General features: G+C 42.2%; 1 protein-coding gene across 1 annotated transcript in view; it reads right to left on the bottom strand.

Moving 5' to 3' along the window:
- LOC124020638 (caM kinase-like vesicle-associated protein) overlaps positions 1-25,781 on the bottom strand; it is a 99,168-nt gene that overhangs the window by 12,609 nt on the left and 60,778 nt on the right. The window contains exon 2 of the mRNA XM_046335882.1: positions 242-349. Coding sequence (XP_046191838.1) covers positions 242-336 — 95 coding nt within the window. The 5' untranslated portion in view covers positions 337-349. The remainder of the gene's footprint in view (positions 1-241; positions 350-25,781) is intronic.

The raw sequence follows: 25,781 nt of genomic DNA, 5'->3' as shown, positions 1-25,781 counted from the left end.
TCTAAATTAATTTAGTAAAGCCCTTGATTACAAGTTCATAATTATTGGCCATGGTAACAGCATCCCTAGGTGGACTTGAATAAAGCATTTGTCTGTATTTAAGTCTTTTTTTTAAAGTGAGCTAATTTTCTAATGATCTGGTTCCATATTGGACAAAGAAAAACACAGACTAGAGGGCTGATATTGGGTTAACTATATTTCCTGTTTGTTCAGACAGGTGGACTACTAAGAACATACTTACGATTTAACAATCTGTCCCAGGTCATATTTATCTGTCACCTCTGAGGGATTGTTGTAATCCTTCTTTTCCCCGAGCGTCAAACAGCCAAATGGCATGGCCAATCCTGCCCTGAGGGAGAGCGAGAGAATGACCTGGTATCATGTAATGTCACACACTATTAGCCATTAGTGTACATTATTACACACCACATCAAACAGAATCCCTCAATAATGAAACATTGCACTGGTGGCGAGAAAGTCTTTCCAGAGTAAAGGGACTGATAAACAGCCAACGCCAGCTGATGCTATCACTGTTGAGCCGATTGTTTCACTTGACTACCGTAACAAGCCTTTGATAATCCTGTATTAACAAACACCCCTTTGATGGGCTGCAGAGCGTGATGTGAGGAGCTGCTAGGGGACTTAACTTTAAAAACAGATCTCATTTACAGCATGCAACTGTGTCAGTCAGCACCAGGGTTCTTTTGAGCAGTCTGAACAGGGGATCCGGATGCTAATGGAGGCAGAGCAGGAGAAGAGAAACACTAATGCAATTGTGCTCACTCAGCGAGGCTGCCAGTGTGCCACAGCAACAAGTGAAGCATTTCCAATTAGGAAAGAGGAGCGAGCGATTATGAGCAGAGCATCCGAAAACACAAATTAAAGCACTTTATGAGCTCCGCATCACACTTACGGATCTAATTTCAGTGCTGCTTTTCTCTCTCTCTAACCACACTGAGTGAAACTGAAGAAAACCTAACTAAGTTTACTGCTGAGAATCAAGATTTTATGGCATGCTTAATTGGCATGTTATTTTTATGTTTGTTGGGTAGTTTGTATACTTTCTGAAAGACAGGACCATAGAGTCTAAAGACCAGATGGTAACACAACTTTTTCAGGACCCTCTCTGTCTTTCAAAGATAATTCGTAAAAATCCAAATAATTTACCAGATCTTCATTGTAAAGGGTTTAAACACTGTTTCTCATGCTTGTTCAATGAACCACAAACAATTAATGAACATGCACCTGTGGAACGGTCGTTAAGACACTAACAGCTTACAGACAGCAGGCAATTAAGGTCACAGTTTGAAACTAAAGAGGCCATTCTTCTGACTCTGAAAAACACCAAAAGAAAGATGCCCAGGGTCCCTGCTCATCTGCGTGAACGTGCCTTAGGCATGCTGCAAGGAGGCATGAGGACTGCAGATGTGGCCAGGGCAATAAATTGCAATGTCCGTACTGTGAGACGCCTAAGACAGCGCTACAGGGAGACAGGGCAGACAGCTGAACGTCCTCGCAGTGGCAGACCACGTGTAACAACACATGCAGATGATTGGTACATCCGAACATCACACATGCGGGACAGGTACAGGATGGCAACAACAACTGCCCGAGTTACATCAAGAACGCATAATCCCTCCATCAGTGCTCAGACTGTCCGCAATAGGCTGAGAGAGGCTGGACTGAGGACTTGTAGGCCTGTTGTAAGGCGGGTCCTCACCAGACATCACCAGTAATAACGTCGCCTATGGGCACAAACCCACCATAGCTGGACCAGACGGGACTAGCAAAAAGTGCTCTTCACTGATGAGTCACGGTTTTGTCTCACCAGGGGTGATGGTCGGATTCGCGTTTATCGTCGAAGGAATGAGAGTTACACCGAGGCCTGTACTCTGGAGCGGGATCGATTTGGAGGTGGAGGGTCCATCATGGTCTGGGGCAGTGTGTCACAGCATCATCGAACTGAGCTTGTTGTCATTGCAGGCAATCTCAATGCTATGCGCTACAGGGAAGACATCCTCCTCCCTCATGTGATACCTTCCCGCAGACTCATCCTGACATAAACCTCCAGCATGACAATGCCACAAGCCATACTGCTCGTTCTGTGCATGATTTCCTGTAAGACAGGAATGTCAGTGTTCTGCCATGGCCAGCGAAGAGCCCGGATCTCAATCCCATTGAGCACGTCTAGGACCTGTTGGATCGGAGGGTGAGGGCAGGGGCCATTCCCCCCAGAAATGTCCGGGAACTTGCAGGTGCCTTGGTGGAAGAGTGGGGTAACATCTCACAGCAAGAACTGACAAATATGGTGCAGTCCATGAGGAGGAGATGCACTGCAGTACTTAATGCAGCTGGTGGCCACACCAGATACTGACTGTTACTTTTGATTTTGACCCCCCTTTGTTCAGGGACACATTATTCCATTTCTGTTCAACTTGTTCAATTGATGTCTCAGTTGTTGAATCTTGTTATGTTCATACAAATATTTACACATGTTAAATTTTCTGAAAATAAACGCAGTTGACAGTGAGAGGACGTTTATTTTTTTGCTGAGTTTAGTTGTTTTAAGAGTCTGCAATAATGGGACGTTCATTCTTTCCTCTAATAGTGATCCTACAGTATGCAGTCATGAAAAGAAAGTAGTGTATGGACACATTTTGACATAGTTCCAATGCAGCAACTTTTCGACCAATGTGACTCTTCTCCGCAGCCTCTGCAGTCATCCCAGCTATGAAGTGGTCAGTTTGGAGAGAATCTGGATAAGTGAATGACTTAATAGCTCTATTTATAGTATCTCCCATTGTCTGAAATATATTAGATTGTGTTCAATGTTAGAAGGCCCAATAGATAACGTCTCATACCTTTGAATATGGAAAATTTGAATACAATTACCTTGGATAATCTATCCAAAGCATTGACCTTTCTCAGCTCAATCTCTCACTCCGTTAGAGAAAGAGACTCCTGCAGGAGCATCATTTAAATGAGAGCAGAACTGGTCTGGCAGGCAAGACAATAAAAGGAACATGTTCATTCCCCAAGTGGCAATAACAGCCAGAGACAGAGAAACTTATAGAGAAAGAATGAGACAGACAGACAGAGAGAGAAAGAGAGATTAAATAAAAGCCTGTCTGTTACGGTTCTCTTTTTTTATAGCTCTGATTAGTTCTATTGGATGCTGCCAAGGTCAAATTCAGGTCCATTAAAGTAACACATCTAATCAAACATGAATAATAAAAATGGAAGTGATTTCAGATAAGATTTTTACTCTGTCACTCTGAAGTCACTCAACACACAGGTTCACAGAGAGTATTCTTTCTTTGATATCTAACTGCAAACGCAAAACTATTTCCATTAGAGAAAAAATATATAGTACTTATTCTTAGAATCTCTGAAAAAAGGCTAAGAATGAACCTAAAGCACCCAAAGCTGCTTCCTTTTTATATTGATTAATTCACGTAGAAGCCAGAGGCACAAAGCAGAGGTATGAAATATGCAATGACGCAATGTAATAGCACATTTGGATTGACCACCATCAGCATTATCAGCATTATCTTCCTGTGTTCCTACCTTAATCTTCCAACGGGGAGAAGCGATCGATTGCGTGAGACACTTTACAGCACTCTGCAGTGTGACCCTCACCCAGACAGCAGCCCTGCAAGGGGGGCTTTCTATATCTCTGATGTTTTTCTGCAGACACAGCATAGAATTATGGGAAGGAAAATTGACAACGATAAAGAGCAAGGGTTGTTAGAAACAGCATGCCTTTTCCAATGAGGCAAGGTGATGAGCAAATTAGAATTTTTCTCCTGCCCATTGAAATCGATGTGAAACTCTCTTACTTCATGTTTCGGGATAAAGCTGAATTAAGTTTAACACACGGTACTGCAGTAGGGGATTGCTTTACAACCCAGACAAGTGGCATCTGTCTGGGTAGGTAAACTTTACTAACAGGAGAGAACAGCCTTCCTGCCTAATCCAACCATTAAATTTTCAGTTTTTTTCCCAGTATTTTATTAGGATCCTATTAGCTGCTGCAAAAGCAGCAGCTACTCTTCCTGGGGTTCACACAAAACATGAAACCAGACATAATGTTTCTTATAAAAAGAAGTGATGCAGTCAGTCTCTCCTCAACTCTTATCCAAGAGAGACTGGCATGCATAGTATTTATATCATCCCTCTGATTACAATGAAGAGCAAGACGTGCTGCTCTGTTCTGGGCCAGCTGCAGCTTAACTAGGTCTTTCCTTGTAGAACTGGACCACACGACTGGAAGATAATCAAGATTAGACTAAACTAGAGCCTGCAGAACTTGCTTTTTGGAGTGTGGTGTCAAAAAAGCAGAGCATCTCTTTATTACGGACAGACCTCTCCCAAACTTCACAACCATTGAATCTATATGTTTTGACCATGACAGTTTACAATCTAAGGTAACGCCAAGTCATTTAGTCTCCTCAACTTGTTCAACAGCCACACCATTCATTACCAGATTCAGCTGAGGTCTAGAACTTAAGGAATGATTTGTACCGAATACAATGCCTTTAGTTTTAAAGATGTTCAGGACCAGTTTATTACTGGCCACCCATTCCAAAACAGACAACTCTTTGTTAAGGGTTTCAGTTACTTCATTAGCTGTGGTTGCTGATGTGTATATGGTTGAATCATCCGCAAACATGGACACATATGCTTTGTGGCAGGTCATTGGTAAAAATAGAAAAGAGTAGAGAGCCTAGAGAGCTACCCTGCGGTACACCACACTTTACATGTTTGACACTAGAAAAGCTTCATTAAAGAAAACTTGTTGAGTACTATTAGATAGATAGCTCTGAATCCAGGATATGGCAGAGGTTGAAATGCCAGTTTTTTTCAACAACAGGTTATGTTCAATAATATCAAAGGCTGCACTGAAATCTAACAGTACAGCTCCCACTATCTTCCTAATATAATTTTCTTTCAACCAATCATTGGTCATTTGTGTCAGTGCAGTACATGTTGAGTGAAATATACCTTTGTTATCTATTTTTTTCTTTCTTTCTCTAGCTCTCCACTGTCCCTGGGCGCCGAAGACGTGGATGTCGATTAAGGCAGCCCCCCGCACCTCTCTGATTCAGAGGGGTTGGGTTCAATGCGGAAGACACATTTCAGTTGAAGGCACTCAGTTGAATGCTGACTGGGTATCCCCCTTTCCTTTCCTTTTTCTCTCATGCAATGGACAAAGTGTGTGAAATTGGTGCAGTGTTGTCTGTGCTCTCCCTCTCTCTTTCCTTCCTCTTTCTTGCAACACATTCCCACCATTCTAAGATGAACATTCTTGACATTAATTTCTTTCATCCATCCTAAACCCTGGGGATTGCTGTAGGGTCAGGACGACTCAGATATTGCTTTCCCTCCCTGGAATTGAGTGACTATGATACGGTCAATATGGAGGGGCAGGACAACAACCGTATGGACTAAAGAAAGACTGGTGTCAGAAGGTCGCTGATGTTCTAATATTTGCCATTTACTGTCTCGCACTCTGATGAGAGAGAGGGTCACCGAAAATAAAGGCTATGAGGACATGTTATTACTCCACTTCAACCTAACATGGAACCCAAACCGGCTGCACGCGTGCGCGCCATCGTGCGCCATCGTGCATACATTTATTTTGTCCCCTACACCAAACGCGATCACGACATGCAGGTTAAAATATTAAAACAAACTCTGAACCAATTACATTAATTTGGGGACAGGTCGAAAAGCATTAAACATTTATGGCAATTTAGCTAGCTAGCATCCACTTGCTAGCTAATTTGTCCTATTTAGCTAGCTTGCTGTTGCAAGCTAATTTGTCCTGGGATATAAACATTGAGTTGTTATTTTACCTAAAATTTACCTGAAAGGTTATCTGCTCCGACAATTAATCCACACATAGAATGGTCAACCAAATCTTTCCTAGTCATCTCTCCTTTTTGGCTTTTTCTTCTCTTGACTTTATATTGCGATTGGCAACTTTCATAAATTAGGTGCATTACCGCCACTTACCACGTTTGTCTTTCAGTCACCCACGTGGGTATAACCAATGAGGAGATGACACGTGGGTGCCTGCTTCTATAAACCAATGAGGAGATGGGAGAGGCAGGACTTGCAGTGCAATTTGCGTCACAAATAGAACTGACTTCTATTTTAGCCCTTGGCAACGCAGATGCTTGTTGGTACGCGAGCAGTGTGGGTGCAATAATTTAATAATATAGATTTCTAAATGTATTTTGCAATGCTCGCGTGTAGTCAGCCTGTAAACATGACATTGAAATACATGCTCTGATGGTGTGAGTGACTTTGGAAAGTATTTGCAAAACTGATGTGATTGTTCCAGTATTAGCAACGTGAAATACTATGAAGATGGCAGAAAATAACCAATCAAGCATTAAGTGGAGTGGAGTACAGCGCAAATTGAAGAGAGCCTACAGTATTCTCTTGAATTGGCCTTTTAGATTAATGAGTAACGTGATAATTGCAGGAAAATTGCCACTGTGGAGACAGGTTAGAGAATAGTGTGTTGCTTTCTTAGTGTGAGGCTTGAGAGTGTGATGGAGTGGAGAGGGGAGGGGAACCAGGCTAGGGGCTGGCTGGCTTGCTGGCTGGTTAAGTGTGGGCTGAATGTCAGTGCTGTCAGAGGCAATGCAGGCCCAGCCAAAGATCACCCCTGGCAAACAAATTAAATGCTGCATCTAGCCATAAAGAAGTCAACCAAAAGGGCACCATATCTTCTGATTCACATCTACGACATCTTCCGGATGGCTCTTTATGCTCCCTGAGATGTTTTGTGTGTTAGTCATAATCCTTGTGGCCTGAATAAGTGCACTGCTAGCAATAGAGTATGGCAACAAAACAATCAATTACAGAACTTTAACGGTACACATCGTGGACAATATCCATAAAGTACAATCTTTCCATACAGTAGTACATACTTTCCAGAGCCTATTTCTCTAGCCATGTATACCATATGAGGTAGGGGCCTCGCCCACCTTCCCGGCAACCTTACTGGAGACACCTAAACACCTTCTAATTCCTATCACAATGTCTAAACGAAATGAAAGTTGCCCATCCAATTCAGTTAAATCAAATTTATTTTAACCAAAGGCAATACAAAAGTGAATTATTGCATTTGCAACCATTACACTGTGAAAGGTAAAGCTGCCTTGCATGCAGATATGCTAATGAACGTGATCCATCCTGGATGTATAACAGAAAAAAGTCCTAAAAAGGTCAAGGATGTCTCCGATTCAAGGTGAACATTGAATCAGCATTGAACAGCTTCAATGCGCCTTGCCATACATTCTGGAACTCTATTGGAGGAATGCAACACAATTCTTCCACGAGAAATTCCATAATTTAGTGTTTTGTTGATGGTGGTGGAAAAACACTGTCTCAGGCGCCGCTCTAGAATCTCCCATAAGTGTTCAATTGGGTTGAGATCTGGTGACTGATACACACACACAAGACATTTAAGAAATTTACCGGAACCATATCCATTGGTTGTGTAACCTGATTAGGGAATCCACCCACGGTTCTCAGAATGACAGAAATCACATTTCGTTTATGGTAATTCATCTTAAAAGAACATGCAACTCGGATGCAACGGCGTGCATCATTTTTACTGAATTAAGATGAGCAATTTGAAGATGGTAGAGTACAACCTTCCTGCCTAATCCCACCATTACATTTTTAGGTATTTTATTAGGATCCCCATTAGCTGTTGCAAAAGCAGAAGCTACTCTTCCTGGTGGTTAACACAAAACATGAGATAATACAGAACATGAATAGAAAATAACAGCTCGAGGACAGAACTACATACATTTCTTAAGTTTCATATCTACGCATAAACACAAACTAACTAGGTCACATAGGGGAGAGGTGCTGTGCAGTCAGGTGTTGAATTGTCTGTTTTTTAAAACCAGGTTTTCTGATTATTTGAGCAATATGAGATGGATGCAAAAGTTCAATGCAATAATGGCTCTATATAATACTGTACGCTTTCTTGACTTTTATCTGGATTTGGGGACTGTGAAAAGACCCCTGGTGGCATGTCTGGTGAGGTAAGTGTGTGTGTCAGAACTGTGTGTAAGTAGCCTATGCAGACATTTTGGAATTTTCAACACATTAACGTTTCTTATAAAAAGAAGTGACGCTGTCAGTCTCTCCTTAACTACTAACCAAGAGAGACTGGCATGCATAGTATTTATATCATCTCTCTGATTACAATGAAGAGCAAGACGTGCTGCTCTGTTCTGGGCCAGCTGCAGCTTAACTAGGTCTTTCCTTGAAGCACTGGGCCACACGACTAGATAATAATCAAGATTAGACTAAACTAGAGCCTGCAGAACTTGCTTTTTGGAGTGTGGTGTCAAAAAAGCAAAGCATCTCTTTATTACGGACAGACCTCTCCCCATCTTTACAATGCGCCACGCGTCCCTAAGGATAGGGGAAGCTTTCCTGCAAGTAAAATGAATTAAATTGCCAAAATGACATAGCCTAACTAGCTAACTCCTGTCTATAGAGAAACAAATATATCATTCAAAATAGGCTACTACACCAGAAAGCATGATTTGGCCACAGAGGATTGATCATTAGCTTCTTTAAAAAAAAAGTGGATTGTCTTAAATTGCATAGTTTGGCAGAGCACGCTGCAAATACCAAATAGATGATTGTTGAGTTGCGAGTGTCAGTGAAAAGCAGAGCAACCCATAACTGCAATATTTAAAAATACAATGGCTGAAAAACAGTTTGGTAAACAAATGGCAATTGCTGTAAAAAGAAGACAATGAAAACACTCCAATCTGTCTTTTAGTTATCAAGATTCTCAACAGTGCAGAACATCGGTCATATCCCCAGTGAGTGTGCATATTCACTGTCTTTATCATTGGGTCAGTGACACTTTTGTTTGTTTTTGGACAATTTCCTCCTCCAGGTTAGATGGACCTCATATTGTATTTGTGTCTCCCTTTTTCGTAGGCCGATTATATGGATCAGATAACGTTGTTTTAATTGATCTGTTTGTCAGTGGCAGCAGAGTAACCTACCCTGTCATTTTTGTCGTATTAAAAAAAATTCCCCAGTCATATAACATTATGATTATCCAATCTAATCATCACATTAGGAACAGTAGGTTATTTTACATAAGTCTGCAAATGCAAGGATGCATGGAATATGTTATTATGCAGGTGAATTTTCATGGTTCTAAATGAGCTTCCCTGAACTTGAAACCCACGCGCCGCCTATGTAAGAATAATTGCCCACATTTACAATCATCCATAGTAGACAAGTTGACATATTCTATTGGTCAGCTTACCGTTCTGTGCAAGAAAGAAATAGCCTATTAAAAACAGACTTTGGGAAAGTTGTAGGATGATAGATCCCAAAATCATACAACCAGTAGGCCGAGACTACATGTCAAAAACATAAAAATGCAATGATGCCTCACTCATTAGGCTTCCAGCTAATGTTAGTTCCATAATGCAAATAGCGGGAAAACACCATTGTGAGCCGTTTCCTGTGAGAGATTAAAATATCCATTACAAATATGCAACAACTAGCATGAGTTGCTAATATGACTAGGATTGTGCCTGTGGCTACTCAACAATGAAAGAAAGTTGATATGAAAACCAATAGAACATAAAATAAAATGCTACTGGTTTCAATGGCATATGATTTTGGTTAGGCTACTTTGAAGCAAAGACATGCCTCATAATAGGCAGTAAAACATTCAGCTTTCAAAAAATCTAAATGCATTCTGCCTCCAGCTCATTTCAAAGTGATGTGTGAATGGCGAATGGGAAGCACGCTTCAATTACCAGTTAAGAAATAAAAATATTAGCTATTTTTAATCGTAGCCATTGTTTAATTTTTTTTTTTTTTTTACACTCGTGCCTTTAGAATTGTTACGCAATGATTGGGCTTATTAAAGCACATGTTTCATCCAACAGCAACAAACAGCTGTTTGAGCTGTATCAGCAGCCCTCACAGTACATCGACTGGTATTTCAATCAATTAATAGGCTAAAATGCATTATTTTGCAATTGGATTAATTTTCTCCTCCCTGACAATAGGCCAGCGTCAATTTTATTTACCGGCTTTTCATATTTTTTGGGGGGGCCAAAAGCCGGCTATTACCAGCTAACGGAAACCCTGACACACACACACACTTTAAACACCCTATGCTCCTTTGAGATCCACTCTAACATCCCTCAAAGTCACTGAGATCTCTTCTTCGAGCCATGGTAGCCAAAATAATGGCCAATTAGGAATTTTCATACATGACCTTAAGCATGATAGGATGTTAATTGCTTAATTAACTCAGGAACCACACCTGTGTGGAAGCACCTGCTTTCAATATACTATCTATCCCTCATTTTCTCAAATGTTTTCGGCACTTAACTCCATCCCATCATTGTTTGCTGAATAATTGTTTTGAACGAAAGTGAACATAACTATAAAACAAAGCAAGTCAAGTGGTAAACATTGAAGCCTTTATATGGGTTACGGGGGAAAACGAGCCCTTATACATTGGTTAAGGGTTATTTCCTAGTGTGTACAAATCATTACTTTAGTCAAGTAGTGAATACTGAGACATTGCTTCCTTGAAAAAGCTCGCTGGGAAAGAACAACATTCTGCATATGAACTAACTCAGTACAATCTTTGACATTTTTGTATGTTGCATTGATATTTTTGTTCAGTATATTTTGAAGAAAAAAAACTTTTACTGCACAGTTCCGCTGGCTCTTAGCCTACTAATGAAAGTTGCAATGCAGCATATTAGAATTGCTGTTTCAACCATTGCATTCCAGGGAGGGATGTTGAGTTGAGAGAGAAGAAAGAGTATAACAAGGAAAAAGGAGCAGGATAACAACCCCGGATTGGGAATAAACGGGTTGAAGGGAATAGGCATCAATCACCAGTGTAAAGGAAGGAGGATTAGAATGAAGACTGAAGGAGAGATGGAGAGAGAGGAGAGAGAGGACAGTCAGATGAATTATTGATGTCTGCCGGTCTGGGCCTGTAGTGGTTGACGTCTCTTGTATATGAGAATCGATGTGTCCCGCGGCATTTGCTCAACAGTCGGCTCAAGAAGGCAGGCAGTTCTCTCCCTCTCTCTCTCTTTGTGTCATAATTACCATCCCTCGCTCTCTCTCTCTCTCTCTCTATCCACTCCTAGCTCAGGTTGTGCGTCTTTCTGCCCACTGTCTGTCTGTCTGCACCTCACACAGAGGACTTCTCTGATGAATACATTACATCTTCATTTGCTCACCAGACAGTGCCTGTCAAGGACCATTGGTGACTGACGGTTTTGCAAAGCAGCCAAATATACTTTAATTCCTGGAGCTGATTCAAAAGCCATGACCCAATGTTCAGCTTTTCCCCGTACAGCTGCTTTGTATCCGGTCAGACAAACATGTCACAGCTACGCTGTAGTCATATATTTTCACAGATTCTTCCAATTCATAGAGTTCTATATCTGTGTGACTAGTTTTCTTTTCAGTGAGAATCTCCAATTTCATTAATAGAAGATATCTCCTGCAGCCATTCCTCCTATGTACACCCTCTTCACTTACTTCACTCACCCTGTGTCACCTCTATTACCGTAACTTTAGTCCTGCTAGGAGTCCATGACTATTCATCTACATTGAACTGAAGACTACAGAAGGGGTCCCCAACTGGCGGCCTGCATTGGTCTGTGGGTGATTTTATTTGCCCCCCCCCCTGTTCTGTGGGCAGAACTGAGAAGGCATGTGCGAGCAAGGAGGCCTACAAACCTGACTCAGTACACCAGCTCTGTCAGGAGGAATGGGCCAAAATTCACCAAACTTATTGTGGGAAGCTTGTGGAAGTCTAATCGAAACATTTGACCCAAGTTAAACAATTTAAAGGCATTGCTACCAAATACTAATTGAGTGTATGTAAACTTCTGACCCACTGGGAATGTGATGAAAGAAATAAAAGCTGAAATAAAAAATCCTCTCTACTATTATTCTGACATTTCACATTCTTAAAATAAAGTGGTGATCCTAACTGACCTAAGACAGAGACTTTTTACTAGGATTAAATGTCAGGAATTGTGAAAAACTGAGTTTAAATGTTAAGTTGTATGTAAACTTCTGACTTCAACCGTAGCTCCGTCCACTTTGCTAGTGCTACAGTGTCTGAATGACATCGAAGCCCATCATGATGTATATTCTAAACCACGTCAAACCTTCTCAGGTCTGAGAGACTGCCACTGATGCTGATGCTCCTCTGTGCCTTTGCATGTCAGGGGGAAGACAGAGACACAGAGAGAAAAAATTAGAGGGTAAAATAAGAGGGCTTCTCTATCAATTATTCCCGTTTCTCTCAAATGCAGCTTGCTGACCAGTTATGAGCAGGTTGTGAACGATTCTTTCTTTTTGAAAAACTGTTTTTACTGACTGGAGAGTCATCATTTGTTTTTCCGATAGAATCGTTCATTTTAGTCGCTAGTTTGACCTGCTGGCTGGCTGCCATAATTCTACAGCAGCGTTAATACGCTCAGAGCGGCTCCGGAGACGTGCTCCGACCAACAGCTGTCTGTCATATATGCACGCAGAAAAAATGGATCATGCTGGAGGCAGCATAAAGAAGAGATATACATGTTTAGAACTGATAATTGATCGCATGGTGCAAGAATGAATGTAATTAACTGATTATTGAATATTAAGATGTTCACAGCTTTGTAGAACCAAAAGATCCACACAAATAGGGATGCACATCTTGGGGAATATCCAGACGTGGAAACTTTGTGGGAATTAACGGGAATATATGGGAATTAACGGGAATATGTGCAAATTAATATTAATACCATTTAAATGTAGATGTTTTTTGCATTGGATATACAGTGCATTTAACATATCATATGGTGACAGAAACATAAACCTTTTACATAAACCTTTTAAGTAGACATAATTGCAAATTATTAAATCCTTCCAATAGAAATAAAACAAATATTTAGTTACGAATTTAACTTTAATTAAATGAGTTGCCACATCACATGGGATGATTTCACTAAACAACAAACGGGAATATTGAATGATCCATCGCATCTCCCCAAAACTTTTCAACATAGATCAGTAAAATGAATGTAGAAACTAAAGCTTGGTTGTCTTCCTCTCAAGCTTCCATGTCTTCTCCCTGGACCTCCTCAATGTCCACCTCTGGAACATCAAACTCTGAGGCCTCATCTTCACTGTCACTTTCCAACCTGGTTGAGGATGGCTCGTTGTTAGGCTCAAAAAGCCTCTAATTTGCCCGGATGGCCATCAATTTTTCAACCTTTGCATTGGTCAGCCTGTTGCGTGCTGTGCTGTGTGTGTTCTCAAACAAGGACGAGTTGCACTCAGATGGCTGATGTTGGTGGGATTTGGAGGATGATGGAGGCAACAGGGGAAAGAGCCTCAGATCTACCAGTTGGCTGATGAGATATGTTGGCACGACTGCCATATTGCATCTTCAACCCAAAGCCCTTGCTTGGAAGTGTACTTCGCCGGACTGCCAAGAACCTTGCCCTCATCCAGACCAAGGTGGCAAGACACAGTAGTGATGACACCATAGGCCTTGTTGATCTCTGCACCAGATAAGATCCTCATGCCAGCATACTTGGGGTTCAGCATGTACACTTCGGCGTGTATGGGCTTCAGGCAGAAGTCTTCACGCTTTTTGATGTATTTCAGAATGGAAGTTTCCTCTGCTTGGAGCAACAGTGAAGTGGGCAGGGCAGTACAGATTTATTCTCTTACATCTGCAAGCAGAGTCTGAACATCAGACAGGATGGCATTGTCTCCCTCAATCTGTGCAATGGCTACTGCTATAGGTTTCAGGAGTGTCAGGCTGCTTACCACTCTCTCCCAAAATACATCATCCAGGTGCATCCTCTTGATGGGGCTGTCCATGTGATATGACTGTGATATGGCCATTTGTTGGAGAGACTCCTTCCCCTCCAGGAGACTGTACAACATGATAAAAACACCACCCAAACGGGTGTTGCTGGGCAGCTTCAATGTGGCGCTCTTATTCTTCTCACTTTGCTTCGTAAGGTAGATTGCTACTATAACTTGATGACCCTTCACATACCTACCATTTCCTTGGCTCTCTTGTAGAGTGTATCCATTGTTTTCAGTGCCATGATGTCCTTGAGGAGAAGATGCAATGCATGAGCAGCACAGCCAATGGGCGTGATGTGAGGGTAGGACTCCTCCACTTTAGACCAAGCAGCCTTCATGTTCGTAGCTTTGCCTGTCACCAGTGCAAATACCTTCTTTGGTCCAAGGTCATGGATGAATGCCTTCAGCTCATCTGCAATGTAGAGACTGTTGTGTCTGTTGTCCCTTGTGTCTGTGCTCTTATAAAATACTGGTTGAGAGGTGGAGATGATGTAGTTAATTATTACTTGCCCAAGAACATTCGACCACCCATCAGAAATGATTGCAATACAGACTGCTTTCTCTATGATTTGCTTGACCTTCACTTGAACTCTACATCGAGCAAATGAGTAGATAAAGCATGTCTGGTTGGAGGGGTGTATGCTGGGCGAAGAACATTCAGAAATCTCTTCCAATACACATTGCCTGTGAGCATCAGAGGTGAATCAGTTGCATACACAGGATTGAGCAAGACATTCATCAGCATTTCTCTGACTACGTTACTCCATTGAGTCAAAACAACTTCTGATTCCAGGAGGACCATGAGCTGTTGCTATCGATAAGGTGTCTGATTCATAATTTTCACCTCGAATAGAAGTAAAGGGACTTTGGTCAGAGGTTGCTTGTCGTGAAAGCTGAGGGAACTTTAAGCACTTGGCTAGATGATTCTGCATCTTTGTTGCATTCTTCATATATGATTGAGCACAGTATTTGCAAATGTACACAGCTTTTCCTTCTACATTACCTGCAGTGAAATGTCTCCACACATCAGATAGTGTCCGTTGACATTGAGTCAAAAGATTTGTTATTTTCACTGAACAAGTAGAAAAGATCAGATTCAGTAAAAAGAGACGAACTTCCCTTCACTATCACTGACAGCTCCTCGAAGCCTGTGTGCAATATACAGCCTTTGGTACTGCTGCTTCTTACAGTTTCCCCAATGCAGTTTTGCCACAGCAGCATTGTCAGTCATTCCCTCTGAGCTGTGCTGCCTTCTCAACCCTCCCAACTGTCCAGGCTGGTCTCATAGACTAGACGTAACACACAAAAATCCAGGACACTCAAATTAGTATGATATGTTGTGTTTGATATGGTTACATAAGACAGAACATTATTTAAGGCTAAACTAAAGGAAGGAGGGTGGGTGGGCGTAAAATGTGAATGTCTAGCGACCGAAAGGTTGCATGTTATAATCTCATCACGGACAACATGAGCATTTTAGTTTATTAGCAACTTTGCAACTACTTAGATTTTTTTTTGCTACGTAACATGTCAGCTAACGCTTTGGGGGGACAGGTAGCCTAGTGGTTAGAGTGTTGGGCCAGTAACCGTAACTAACTAATGTTAGCCACCTAGCTAATGTTAGCCCCCACCCCAAAAAACATAAATTTGTAACATATCATATGACTTGTCATTTGTTACAGTCAAAGCCAGAGGCATTAATCTGACTATTCTTGTTTCATAACAGAGATAACCAGAGATCTATGTATGCCAGCAGCTCCTCTCTGCATCCTGTAAGCTGCCAGGATGAACAGAAGAAATCCCTTTTTGCCACCCTCTCCTTTTTAACCATGGCAGAGCCCTGGTAATACAGTCACAGAGAGACAGTGAATGTGAGACACTATGGGAGTGTTATATTCAGTGTTGGTAGCTGATCCATCAATATGTTTTAACCTATATATTCACTACATTACCAAAGGTATGTGGACACCTGCCTGTCTAACATCTCATTCCAAAATCATGGGCATTAATATGGAATTGGTCCCCCTTTTCTACGATAACAGCATCCACTCTTCTGGAAAGGCTTTCCATAAGATGTTGGGACATTGCTGTGGGGACTTGCTTCCTTTCATTTGGGCAGGTAGCGTTCTCCTGGAATCCACCAAACCCAGATTTGTCTGTAGGACTGCCATTCATCACTCCAGAGAACTTGTTTCCACTGCTAGATGGGGGCGAGCTTTACACCACTCCAGCCGACGCTTGACATTGCGCATGGTGATCTTACACGGAACCTAAACCGGCTCCGTGCGTGACCAATTGTGCGCTATCATGCATAAATGTATTTTGTTCCCCTACACCAAACGTGATCACGACACGCAGGTTAAAATATCAAAACAAACTCTGAACCAATGACATTATTTTGGAGACAGGTCGAAAAGCATTAAACATTTATGGCAATTTAGCTAGTTAGCTTGCATATGCTAGCTAATTTGTCCTATTTAGCTAGCTTGCTGTTGCTAGCTAATTTGTCTTGGGTTATAAACGTTGAGTTGTTATTTAACCTGAAATGCACAAGGACCTCTACTCCGACAATTAATCCACACATAAAACGGCCAACCGAATCGTTTCTAGTCTTCTCTCCTCCTTCCAGACTTTTTCATTTTTGAATTTATATGGTGATCGCATCTAAACTTTCATAGTATTACCACGACAACCGGCAACAAAGTTCGTCTTTCAATCACCCACGTGGGTATAACCAATGAGGAGATGACACGTGGGTACCTGCTTCTATTAATCAATGAGGAGATGGAAGAGACTTTCAGCACGATCTGCGTCAGAAATAGGAATGACTTTTATTTTAGCCCTTGTCATCGCAGACGCTCGTTGGCGCGCGCAATAATTGAATAACATGGATTCCTACATTTATTTTGCGATGCTCGCTCATGCCACGTCTCTGGTCTGGTCAGCATGTTAGTTCGGCTTGTGTGTGGCTGCTTGGCCATGGTAACCCATTTCATGGTGAGTGTTGCAACCATGGTGAGTGTTGCAACCGAGGACAGATGATTTGTACGTTCTGCATGCATCAAGACACACAGCTGTCCCGTTCTGCGAGCTTGTTTGGCCTACCACTTCGCGGCTGAGCCATTGTTGCTCTTAAACGTTTCTATTTTACAATAACAGCACTTACTGTTAACCATGTCACCTCTAGCAGGGCAGAAATATGACAAACTGACTTGTTGGAAAGGTGCAATGTTGAAAGTCACTGAGCTCTTCAGTAAGGCCATTCTACTGCCAATGTTTGTTTATGGAGATTGAATGGCTGTGTGCTCGATTTTATACCCCTGTCAAAAATGAGTGTGGCTGCAGTAGCCAAATTCTCTAATTTGAAGGGGTGTCCACATACTTTTGTATATATAGTCTATATATGATTCAAACTCACAATGATCTTGATATCAGAAATGTAAAATGTACATGTGTAACAGTATAACTTTAGACCGTCCCCTCGCCCATACCCGGGCACGAACCAGGGACCCTCTGCACACATCAACAACAGTCACCCACGAAGCATCATTACCCATCGCTCTACAAAAAACGCTCCCTTGCAGAGCAAGGGGAACTACTACTTCAAGGTTACAGAGCAAGTGACGTCACCGATTGAAACGCTATTTAGCGCGCACCGCTAACTAAGCTAGCTGTTTCACATCCGTTACACATGCAAGTTAATTCCTGCAAAACATGTACAGATTAGGGATGCACGATATATCGGTGAACATATCGGAATCGGCCAATATTAGCTAAAAATGCCAACATCAGCATCGCCCGATATCTAGCTTAACTCCGATGTTAACACAGCATTCCTCTCCTAGCCCACACAATGTCTACTGTGTGGATCGAGCAGTCAACGAGTCATTTGAAAGAGAAAGAACATTTCAGCGAGACAACTCAAAGGCAAGATAATGGAATTCATTGCCCTTGACACTAAACCGTTCTCTGTCGTGGGTGATGTTGGCCTTCGCCGACTGGTCAAGCACACTACCAAGTGCGCTATTTTTCAGATGTTGCCCTACCGGAGTTACACAGTAATAGCGTCACTGCTATTAGCTTCACGACATACATACTATGGAACGCCATTTGGGTCTTTGCATGTCACAAAAGATACAGTAGCACTGTGAAAGTTGTAAAAAAAAAGTCTGCAAACAAGCAAACTTCGGCCACAAACAATGTGTTTACAATACCGCGTTGGTAATAAAGCATCATTTGTTTGACTGCAACTTCTGGGGTAGCTAGCTTTAGCTTGGTACCTAGCTAACACCAATACAACCAGCCTGAAAACAATGACCAGTAGAAACTGCAGTCATTTTCATTATTCTTAGCAATGATTTAGGAATCCTTGTGAGTAAGTATTAGCTAGGTTGCCATTTGTTGTTCGCCCATTGAAATTTAACTTCAGTTCATGAAAAGAAATAGCTAGCCAGCTACTTAACTCTGTTGCCCAAAGTTAATGTTATAAGGAGCCAGCTAGCTTCCTCTGGCTATTGAGGCTCGACCGGACCGGGTTATGTGTTGTGAAGCTAGCCACAATAAGGATTAGGCAATAGTGGACTTTGCGGTTTGCCTTCAAAATAAAAGTATGTCATCGACAGTGATGCAAATGAATACAAATAATAGAATTATGCCATACTTTTATTTTGAAGGCTAACCGCAAAGGCCACTATTGTGGTTAATCCTTATTGTGGCTAGCTTCACATAGATGGGTCTGACGACCATTAATCAAATAAGAACTGTCTTATAAATTAGGGCTATTTTAGATGATGTCACCTAGCTGTGATACACCTTGGATTCGAACCAGGGACTGTAGTGACGCCTCTTGCACTGAGATGCAGTGCCTTAGACCGCTGCGTCCATGTGCGTGTGTTAACTATTTAACTGTACTAGAATGCTTAAAAGGCTGCTAAAATTTTAAATATTGGTTATCGGTCTCATTTTTTTGGTAAGGAAAATATCGGATATCGGTATCGGCCAAAAATGTCATATTGGTACATCACTAGTATAGATCATAACATTGTATTAGTTGGTAGCAAAGGTTGTAGGTTATACATCAGGTAATCTAGACTGTACTCTACATTATAAACTGGGTGGTATATCAGATCGTACACCACGGGTATGACAATTTTTTTTTTTACTGCTACGTTGGTAACCAGTTTATAACAGCAATAAGGCACCTCGGAAGTTTGTGATATATGGCCAATATACCACGGCTAAGGACTGTATCCAGGCAGTCTGTGTTGTGCCATATACCACACCCTCGTGCCTTATTGCTTAATTATAAACTGAGTGGTTTGTGCCCTGAATGCTGATTGTCTGAAAGCCGTGATATATCAGACCGCATACCACAGGTACAGTATGACAAAACATTCATTTTTACTGCTCTAATTACGTTGGTAACCAGTTTATAATAGCAATAAGGCATCTCGGGTGTTTGTTGTATTTTGGCAATATATCAATATACAGGCACTCCGCATAGCATCGTGCTTAAGAACAGCCCTTAGCTGTGGTATATTGGCCATATACCACACCCCCCTGTGTATTATTAATTAAATAGAGCATGTTAGAGTACAATGTAGATCTGTTTTGATGATACTACAGTTAGAGACAATACTTCCTACAGAACAGTGTGTGTGTGTGGCAATACTATGAGTGAGCGCATGCATGCACATGTGCATTTAAGTGTGAAGTGTATCCTGCACGTGTACGTGTATGTGTCTTTTCAGATCTGCATAGGAAACTAATACCTTGTCTAAATTTAGCTGCATATGTGTGTCTGTCCGAGGTTATTTAGTAGTACTGTGTCAACTCTACAGTGCAGTGGAAGATGAAAGGGTGTGGGTGTGTGTGGATATCAATGTGAGGTGATGGTAGTGCATTTTAATTACATAATTACATTAAAAATCACAGTTCTCTTCTGAAGGAGCTCAATATCACAGCAAATTATTCATGATGGGTGGCCCGTGGAGGCTGAGCGATTAACGAGCATGACTGGTATAACTCAGGCCCCGACAGAGATATCTGACTCTCCAGCAAAAAAAAAAAAAACAGATATACTGCTCTCAGGTGGCTACGCTTTTACTACGCCTGACAAACTTGGAGGAAGTGTACATTCACACGTATGCACACACATGCACATTGTATGCACACACACACACACACATCTTCACACACACACCCACACAAAAGCTTATTGCTTGCTAACTTGTAACTGTTTCTTCTTTCTGAAACATAATCAAATGAATTTACACAGGATGTTAGCAGTAATGTAGTGGCTTCTGGGGAGACATTCTGAAATGGCAGCAATATACACTACACTACAATATATACTATACAAAAGTACGTGGACTTCCCCTTCAAACTTGTGGGTTCGGCTATTTCAGCCACACCCGTTAGTGACAGGTGTATAAAATCAAACACAGCCATGCAATCTCCATAAACATTTTGGCAGTAGAATGGTCAGTACTGATGAGCTCGGTGAATTTCAACAACTCAGTTCATCAAATTGCTTTCCTGCTAGAACTACCCCTATAAGTGGAAACGTCAGCACAAGAACTGTTCGTTGGGAGCTTCATAAATTGGGTTTCCTTGACCGAGCAGCCCCACACATGCCTAAGATGACCATTTTCAATGCAAAGCGTAAACTGAAGTGGTGTAAATCTCTCCGCCATTGGTCTCTGAAGCATTGGAAACGCGTTCGGTGGAGTGATGAATCACGCTTCACCATTTGGCAGTCTGACGGACTAATACGAGTTTGGCGGGTGCCAGGAGAACGCTACCTGCCCCAATGCATAGTGCCAACTGTAAAGTGTAGAGGAGGAATAACGATCTGGGACTGTTTTTCATGGTTCGGGCTAGGCCCCTTAGTTCCAGTGAAGGGAAATGTTAACGCAACAGCATTCAATGACATTGTAGACCAGCGTTTCTTAAAGTCGCGACCCAAAGACGTACATTTATAATCAATTACTGGAATTGATTTGGCCAAGTACAACTGCTAACTCGGTTCAGAGCGGTCCCTGCTCAAGTTTGGCAGCTGCGCGAGTGGGAGAGGTAGAGATGCCTATGTGCATCGTTGTTTATCGGATCTATTTTCTGCAGTTTTCTTGAAGATCACTCCGCGACCCACACACTGCAGCGATGTCGTTCAAACCGCTGTCATGAAATGGACTCTTACCAGCCACTAGTTCTGACTGAGCTCAATCGTCATGAAACGCAAATACAGCGATGACTTCTTTGTCTCTTTCTTACAAACTTTGAGAAATAATGAGGAGCGCCCACAATGTGTTTTGTGGGGGGAAGCGCTTAGTAATGAGCCTCTCAAAACGAACAAATTAATAAAACGACACGTCCTGATCAAACATCCAGGCACAACATGACGGTAAACACAGGGAGTCCTTTCAGAACAGGGCAGAATGCTTCAGGAAACAGTGCTTCGACAGTGGAACAGTATGTCAACTAGCAAGGCAATGTCATTTTATAACAGGTGATGATAAGCAGAAGTAAGGGTGTACTATTTCATAGGAGTAGATGTGAGTTTCTCTTTCAAACAATCCCCTGGCCTTGTAACGTTAGCCCAAGCAACCTAGCTGGCTACTGATAGTGCAACCCTAAGAAACAGTACAGATGAAAACTTCAGGCCTACTGTACATTTTACTGTAGAAATTATTGTTGAAAACAGGTCTAGGTTAGAACTGTTGCTGTTACAAGTCATATTTTTTATTCTGAACTGGAATAAACTGATTGAAGCAAGATGCTTTTTGAGGCAAACACTTTAACAGTTCTGGGTTGCTCATCTGCAGCAGGAAGCGGTCTCCTGCCTGACTAAGAAAGCAGTAGATGTTCTGATCCAGTTTGGCACCATATACCTATGCAAGTTAGGGTTCTCAAGTACAGGAACAGTGTTAGTGCTGAGCACGGTTAAAAACTGAGCCCAGAATAGACATGCTTGTTGAAAACTTCAACCAGTCTCACTCCTCATTAGGGCTGTGTGTATGTGTGTGTTTTCTGTTACACATCAGTATAACAGAAAACACAGTGATCAATCCGTTTATTCCAGTTCATAATTAAATTATTTATTGTATTTTAACAGCAACAGTTGCTGTTTTTAATGGGGAAAATAAATATGAAAATATATTTATGGGTATTCCACTGTCGAATTGTTATTTGTTTTTGTCTATACTGCTTTTTTTTTAGGCACAAGGGCAATGAAATGTATCGATATTTACGTATAGTTGCATATTTTCCTAAGCTTGGGTCCCAGGAAAACACAGAATTTCTAATTTGGGTCCCAGGCTGAAAAAGTTTAGGAGCCCCTGTTGTAGACAATTCTGTGCTTCCAACATCGTGGCAACAGTTTGGGGAAGGCCCTTTCAAGTTTCAGCATGACAATGCCCCCGTGCAAAAAGCGAGGCCCGTACAGAAATGGTTTGTCGGGATCGTGTGGAAGAACTTGACTGGCCTGCACAGAGACCTGACCTCAACCCCATCGAAAACCTTTGGGATGAATTGGAAGGTTGCTGAGGGGAAGACGGCTCATAATAATGGCCGGAAGGGAGTAAATGGAATGATATCAAAAATGTTTTTCATTTGTTTGATAGCATTGCATTCACTCTATTCCAGCCATTATACTCCATTCCAGCCATTATTATGAGCCATACTCCCCTCAGCAGCCTCCACTGATTGGAACGCTGATTGCGTTCATCAGTGCCAGAACTCACTAGCCCAACATCAGTGCCCGAACTCACTAATGCTCTTGTGGCTGACTAAACATTCCAACATCTAGTGGAAAGCCTTCCCAGAAAAGTGGAGGCTGTTATAGCGGTGAAGGGAGGACCAACTCCATATTAATACTTTTGGCCATGTAGTGTATGTCTCTAGTTTTTGGGAGACAAGTGCATTCATTGGTTGGACCCCCTCCTCTCTCCCCCTCCAAACAGAGCCAATTGCACATCTAAACTCATTAGATTGCTATTCCTCAATGCTGCTTCAGCTACACACTTTAATTGTCTCACATAAATTTGACATTGCATGTCTCATGCCACAGATAAATAATAGCAGACTCAGTTTAAATGTGGGCTCCACACTAATTGAAGGTCCTTCAAAGTGCTGACTACAGTGGTGAGAGTGCAAAATAGAGACACATTTAGTGCAGTAAATTCAAGAAAGCACATTATGAAAAAAAGATGCCAAGCGAGGACGGATGCTTCCCATTGAAGTGGTAGGGATGGAAGGTTGCAAGTTCAAAGCTCTGAGCTGACAAGGTACAAATCTGTTGTTCTGCCCCTGAACAGTAATTGAAAATAAGAATTTGTTCTTAACTGACTTGCCTGGTAAAATAAATACTGTACTGTTGTTGAACCTACTGGAATCGCAGTTTTTGAAATTACTAAAATGTGGCCCTAAATAAATATTTTTCCATTTACAAAGCAGTGGATTGAGTTACAGTCAACGATGCCTTGATTATTTTAATTTCACCTTTATTTAACCAGTTAGGCTAGTTGAGAACAAGTTCTCATTTGCAACTGCGACCTGGCCAAGATAAAGCATAGCAGTGTGAACAGACAACACAGAGTTACACATGGAGTAAACAATAAACAAGTCAATAACACAGTAGAAAAAAAGAGAGTCTATATACATTGTGTGCAAAAGGCATGAGGAGGTAGGCAGAAAATTACAATTTTGCAGATTAACATTGGAGTGATAAAGGATCAGATGGTCATGTACAGGTAGATATATTGGTGTGCAAAAGAGCAGAAAAGTAAATAAATATAAACAGTATGGGGATGAGGTAGACTATGTACAGCTGCAGCGATCGGTTAGCTGCTCAGATAGCAGATGTTTGAAGTTGGTGAGGGAGAGAAAAGTCTCCAACTTCGTTCCAGTCACAGGCAGCAGAAAACTGTAATGAAAGGCGGCCAAAGGAGGTGTTGGCTTTAGGGATGATCAGTGAGATACACCTGCTGGAGCGCGTGCTACGGGTGGGTGTTGCCATCGTGACCAGTGAACTAAGATAAGGCAGAGTTTTATCTAGCATGGACTTGTAGATGACCTGGAGCCAGTGGGTCTGGCGACGAATATGTAGTGAGGGCCAACCGACTAGAGCATACAGGTCGCAGTGGTGGGTGGTATAAGGTGCTTTTGTAACAAAACGGATGGCACTGTGATAAACTGCATCCAGTTTGCTGAGTAGAGTATTGGAAGCTATTTTGTAGATGACATCGCCAAAGTCGAGGATCGGTATGATAGTCAGTTTTACTAGGGTAAGTTTGGCGGCGTGAGTGAAGGAGGCTTTGTTGCGGAATAGAAAGCAGACTCTAGATTTCATTTTAGATTGGAGATGTTTGATATGAGTCTGGAAGGAGACTTTACAGTCTAGCCAGACACCTAGGTACTTATAGATGTCCACATATTCTAGGTCGGAACCATCCAGGGTGGTGATGCTAGTCGGGCATGCGGGTGCAGGCAGCGAACGGTTGAAAAGCATGCATTTGGTTTTACTAGCGTTTAAGAGCAGTTGGAGGCCACGGAAAGAGTGTTGTATGGCATTGAAGCTCATTTGGAGGTTAGATAGCACAGTGTCCAAGGACGGGCCGGAAGTATACAGAATGGTGTTGTCTGCGTAGAGGTGGATCAGGGAATTGCCCGCAGCAAGAGCAACATCATTGATATATACAGAGAAAAGAGTCGGCCCGAGAATTGAACCCTGTGGCACCCTCATAGAGACTGCCAGAGGACCGGACAGCATGCCCTCCGATTTGACACTGAACTCTGTCTGCAAAGTAGTTGGTGAACCAGGCAAGGTAGTCATTAGAAAAACCGAGGCTACTGAGTCTGCCGATAAGAATATGGTGATTGACAGAGTCGAAAGCCTTGGCAAGGTCGATGAAGACGGCTGCACAGTACTGTCTTTTATCGATGGCGGTTATGATATCGTTTAGTACCTTGAGTGTGGCTGAGGTGCACCCGTGATCGGCTCGGAAACCAGATTGCACAGCGGAGAAGGTATGGTGGGATTCGAGATGGTCAGTGACCTGTTTGTTGACTTGGCTTTCGAAGACCTTAGATAGGCAGGGCAGGATGGATATAGGTCTGTAACAGTTTGGGTCCAGGGTATCTCCCCCTTTGAAGAGGGGGATGACTGCGGCAGCTTTCCAATCCTTGGGGATCTCAGACGATATGAAAGAGAGGTTGAACAGGCTGGTAATAGGGGTTGCAACAATGGCGGCGGATAGTTTCAGAAATAGATGGTCCAGATTGTCAAGCCCAGCTGATTTGTTTACGGGTCCAGGTTTTGCAGCTCTTTCAGAACATCTGCTATCTGGATTTGGGTAAAGGAGTACCTGGAGAGGCTTGGGCGAGTAGCTGCGGGGGGGGCGGAGCTGTTGGCCGAGGTTGGAGTAGCCGGAGGAAGGCATGGCCAGCCATTGAGAAATGCTTGTTGAAGTTTTCGATAATCATGGATTTATCGGTTGGTCAGGATGACGTCTATGAGGGTGCCCTTGTTTACAGATTTAGGGTTGTACCTGGTGGGTTCCTTGATGATTTGTGTGAGATTGAGGGCATCTAGCTTAGATTGTAGGACTGCCGGGGTGTTAAGCATATCCCAGTTTAGGTCACCTAACAGAAGAATCTCTGAAGCTAGATGGGGGGCGATCAATTTACAAATGGTGTCCAGCGCACAGCTGGGAGCTGAGGGGGGTCGGTAGCAGGTGGCAACAGTGAGAGACTTATTTCTGGAGAGAGTCATTTTTAAAATTAGTAGTTCGAACTGTTTGGGTATGGACCTGGAAAGTATGACATTACTTTGCAGTCTATCTCTGCAGTAGACTGCAACT

This window comes from Oncorhynchus gorbuscha, linkage group LG03 (genome assembly GCF_021184085.1).
Source record: "Oncorhynchus gorbuscha isolate QuinsamMale2020 ecotype Even-year linkage group LG03, OgorEven_v1.0, whole genome shotgun sequence".
Taxonomy (NCBI): Eukaryota; Metazoa; Chordata; class Actinopteri; order Salmoniformes; family Salmonidae; genus Oncorhynchus; species Oncorhynchus gorbuscha.
The sequence above is the reverse complement of the archived record's forward strand: the minus strand, read 5'-3'. Positions and strand labels throughout refer to the sequence as shown.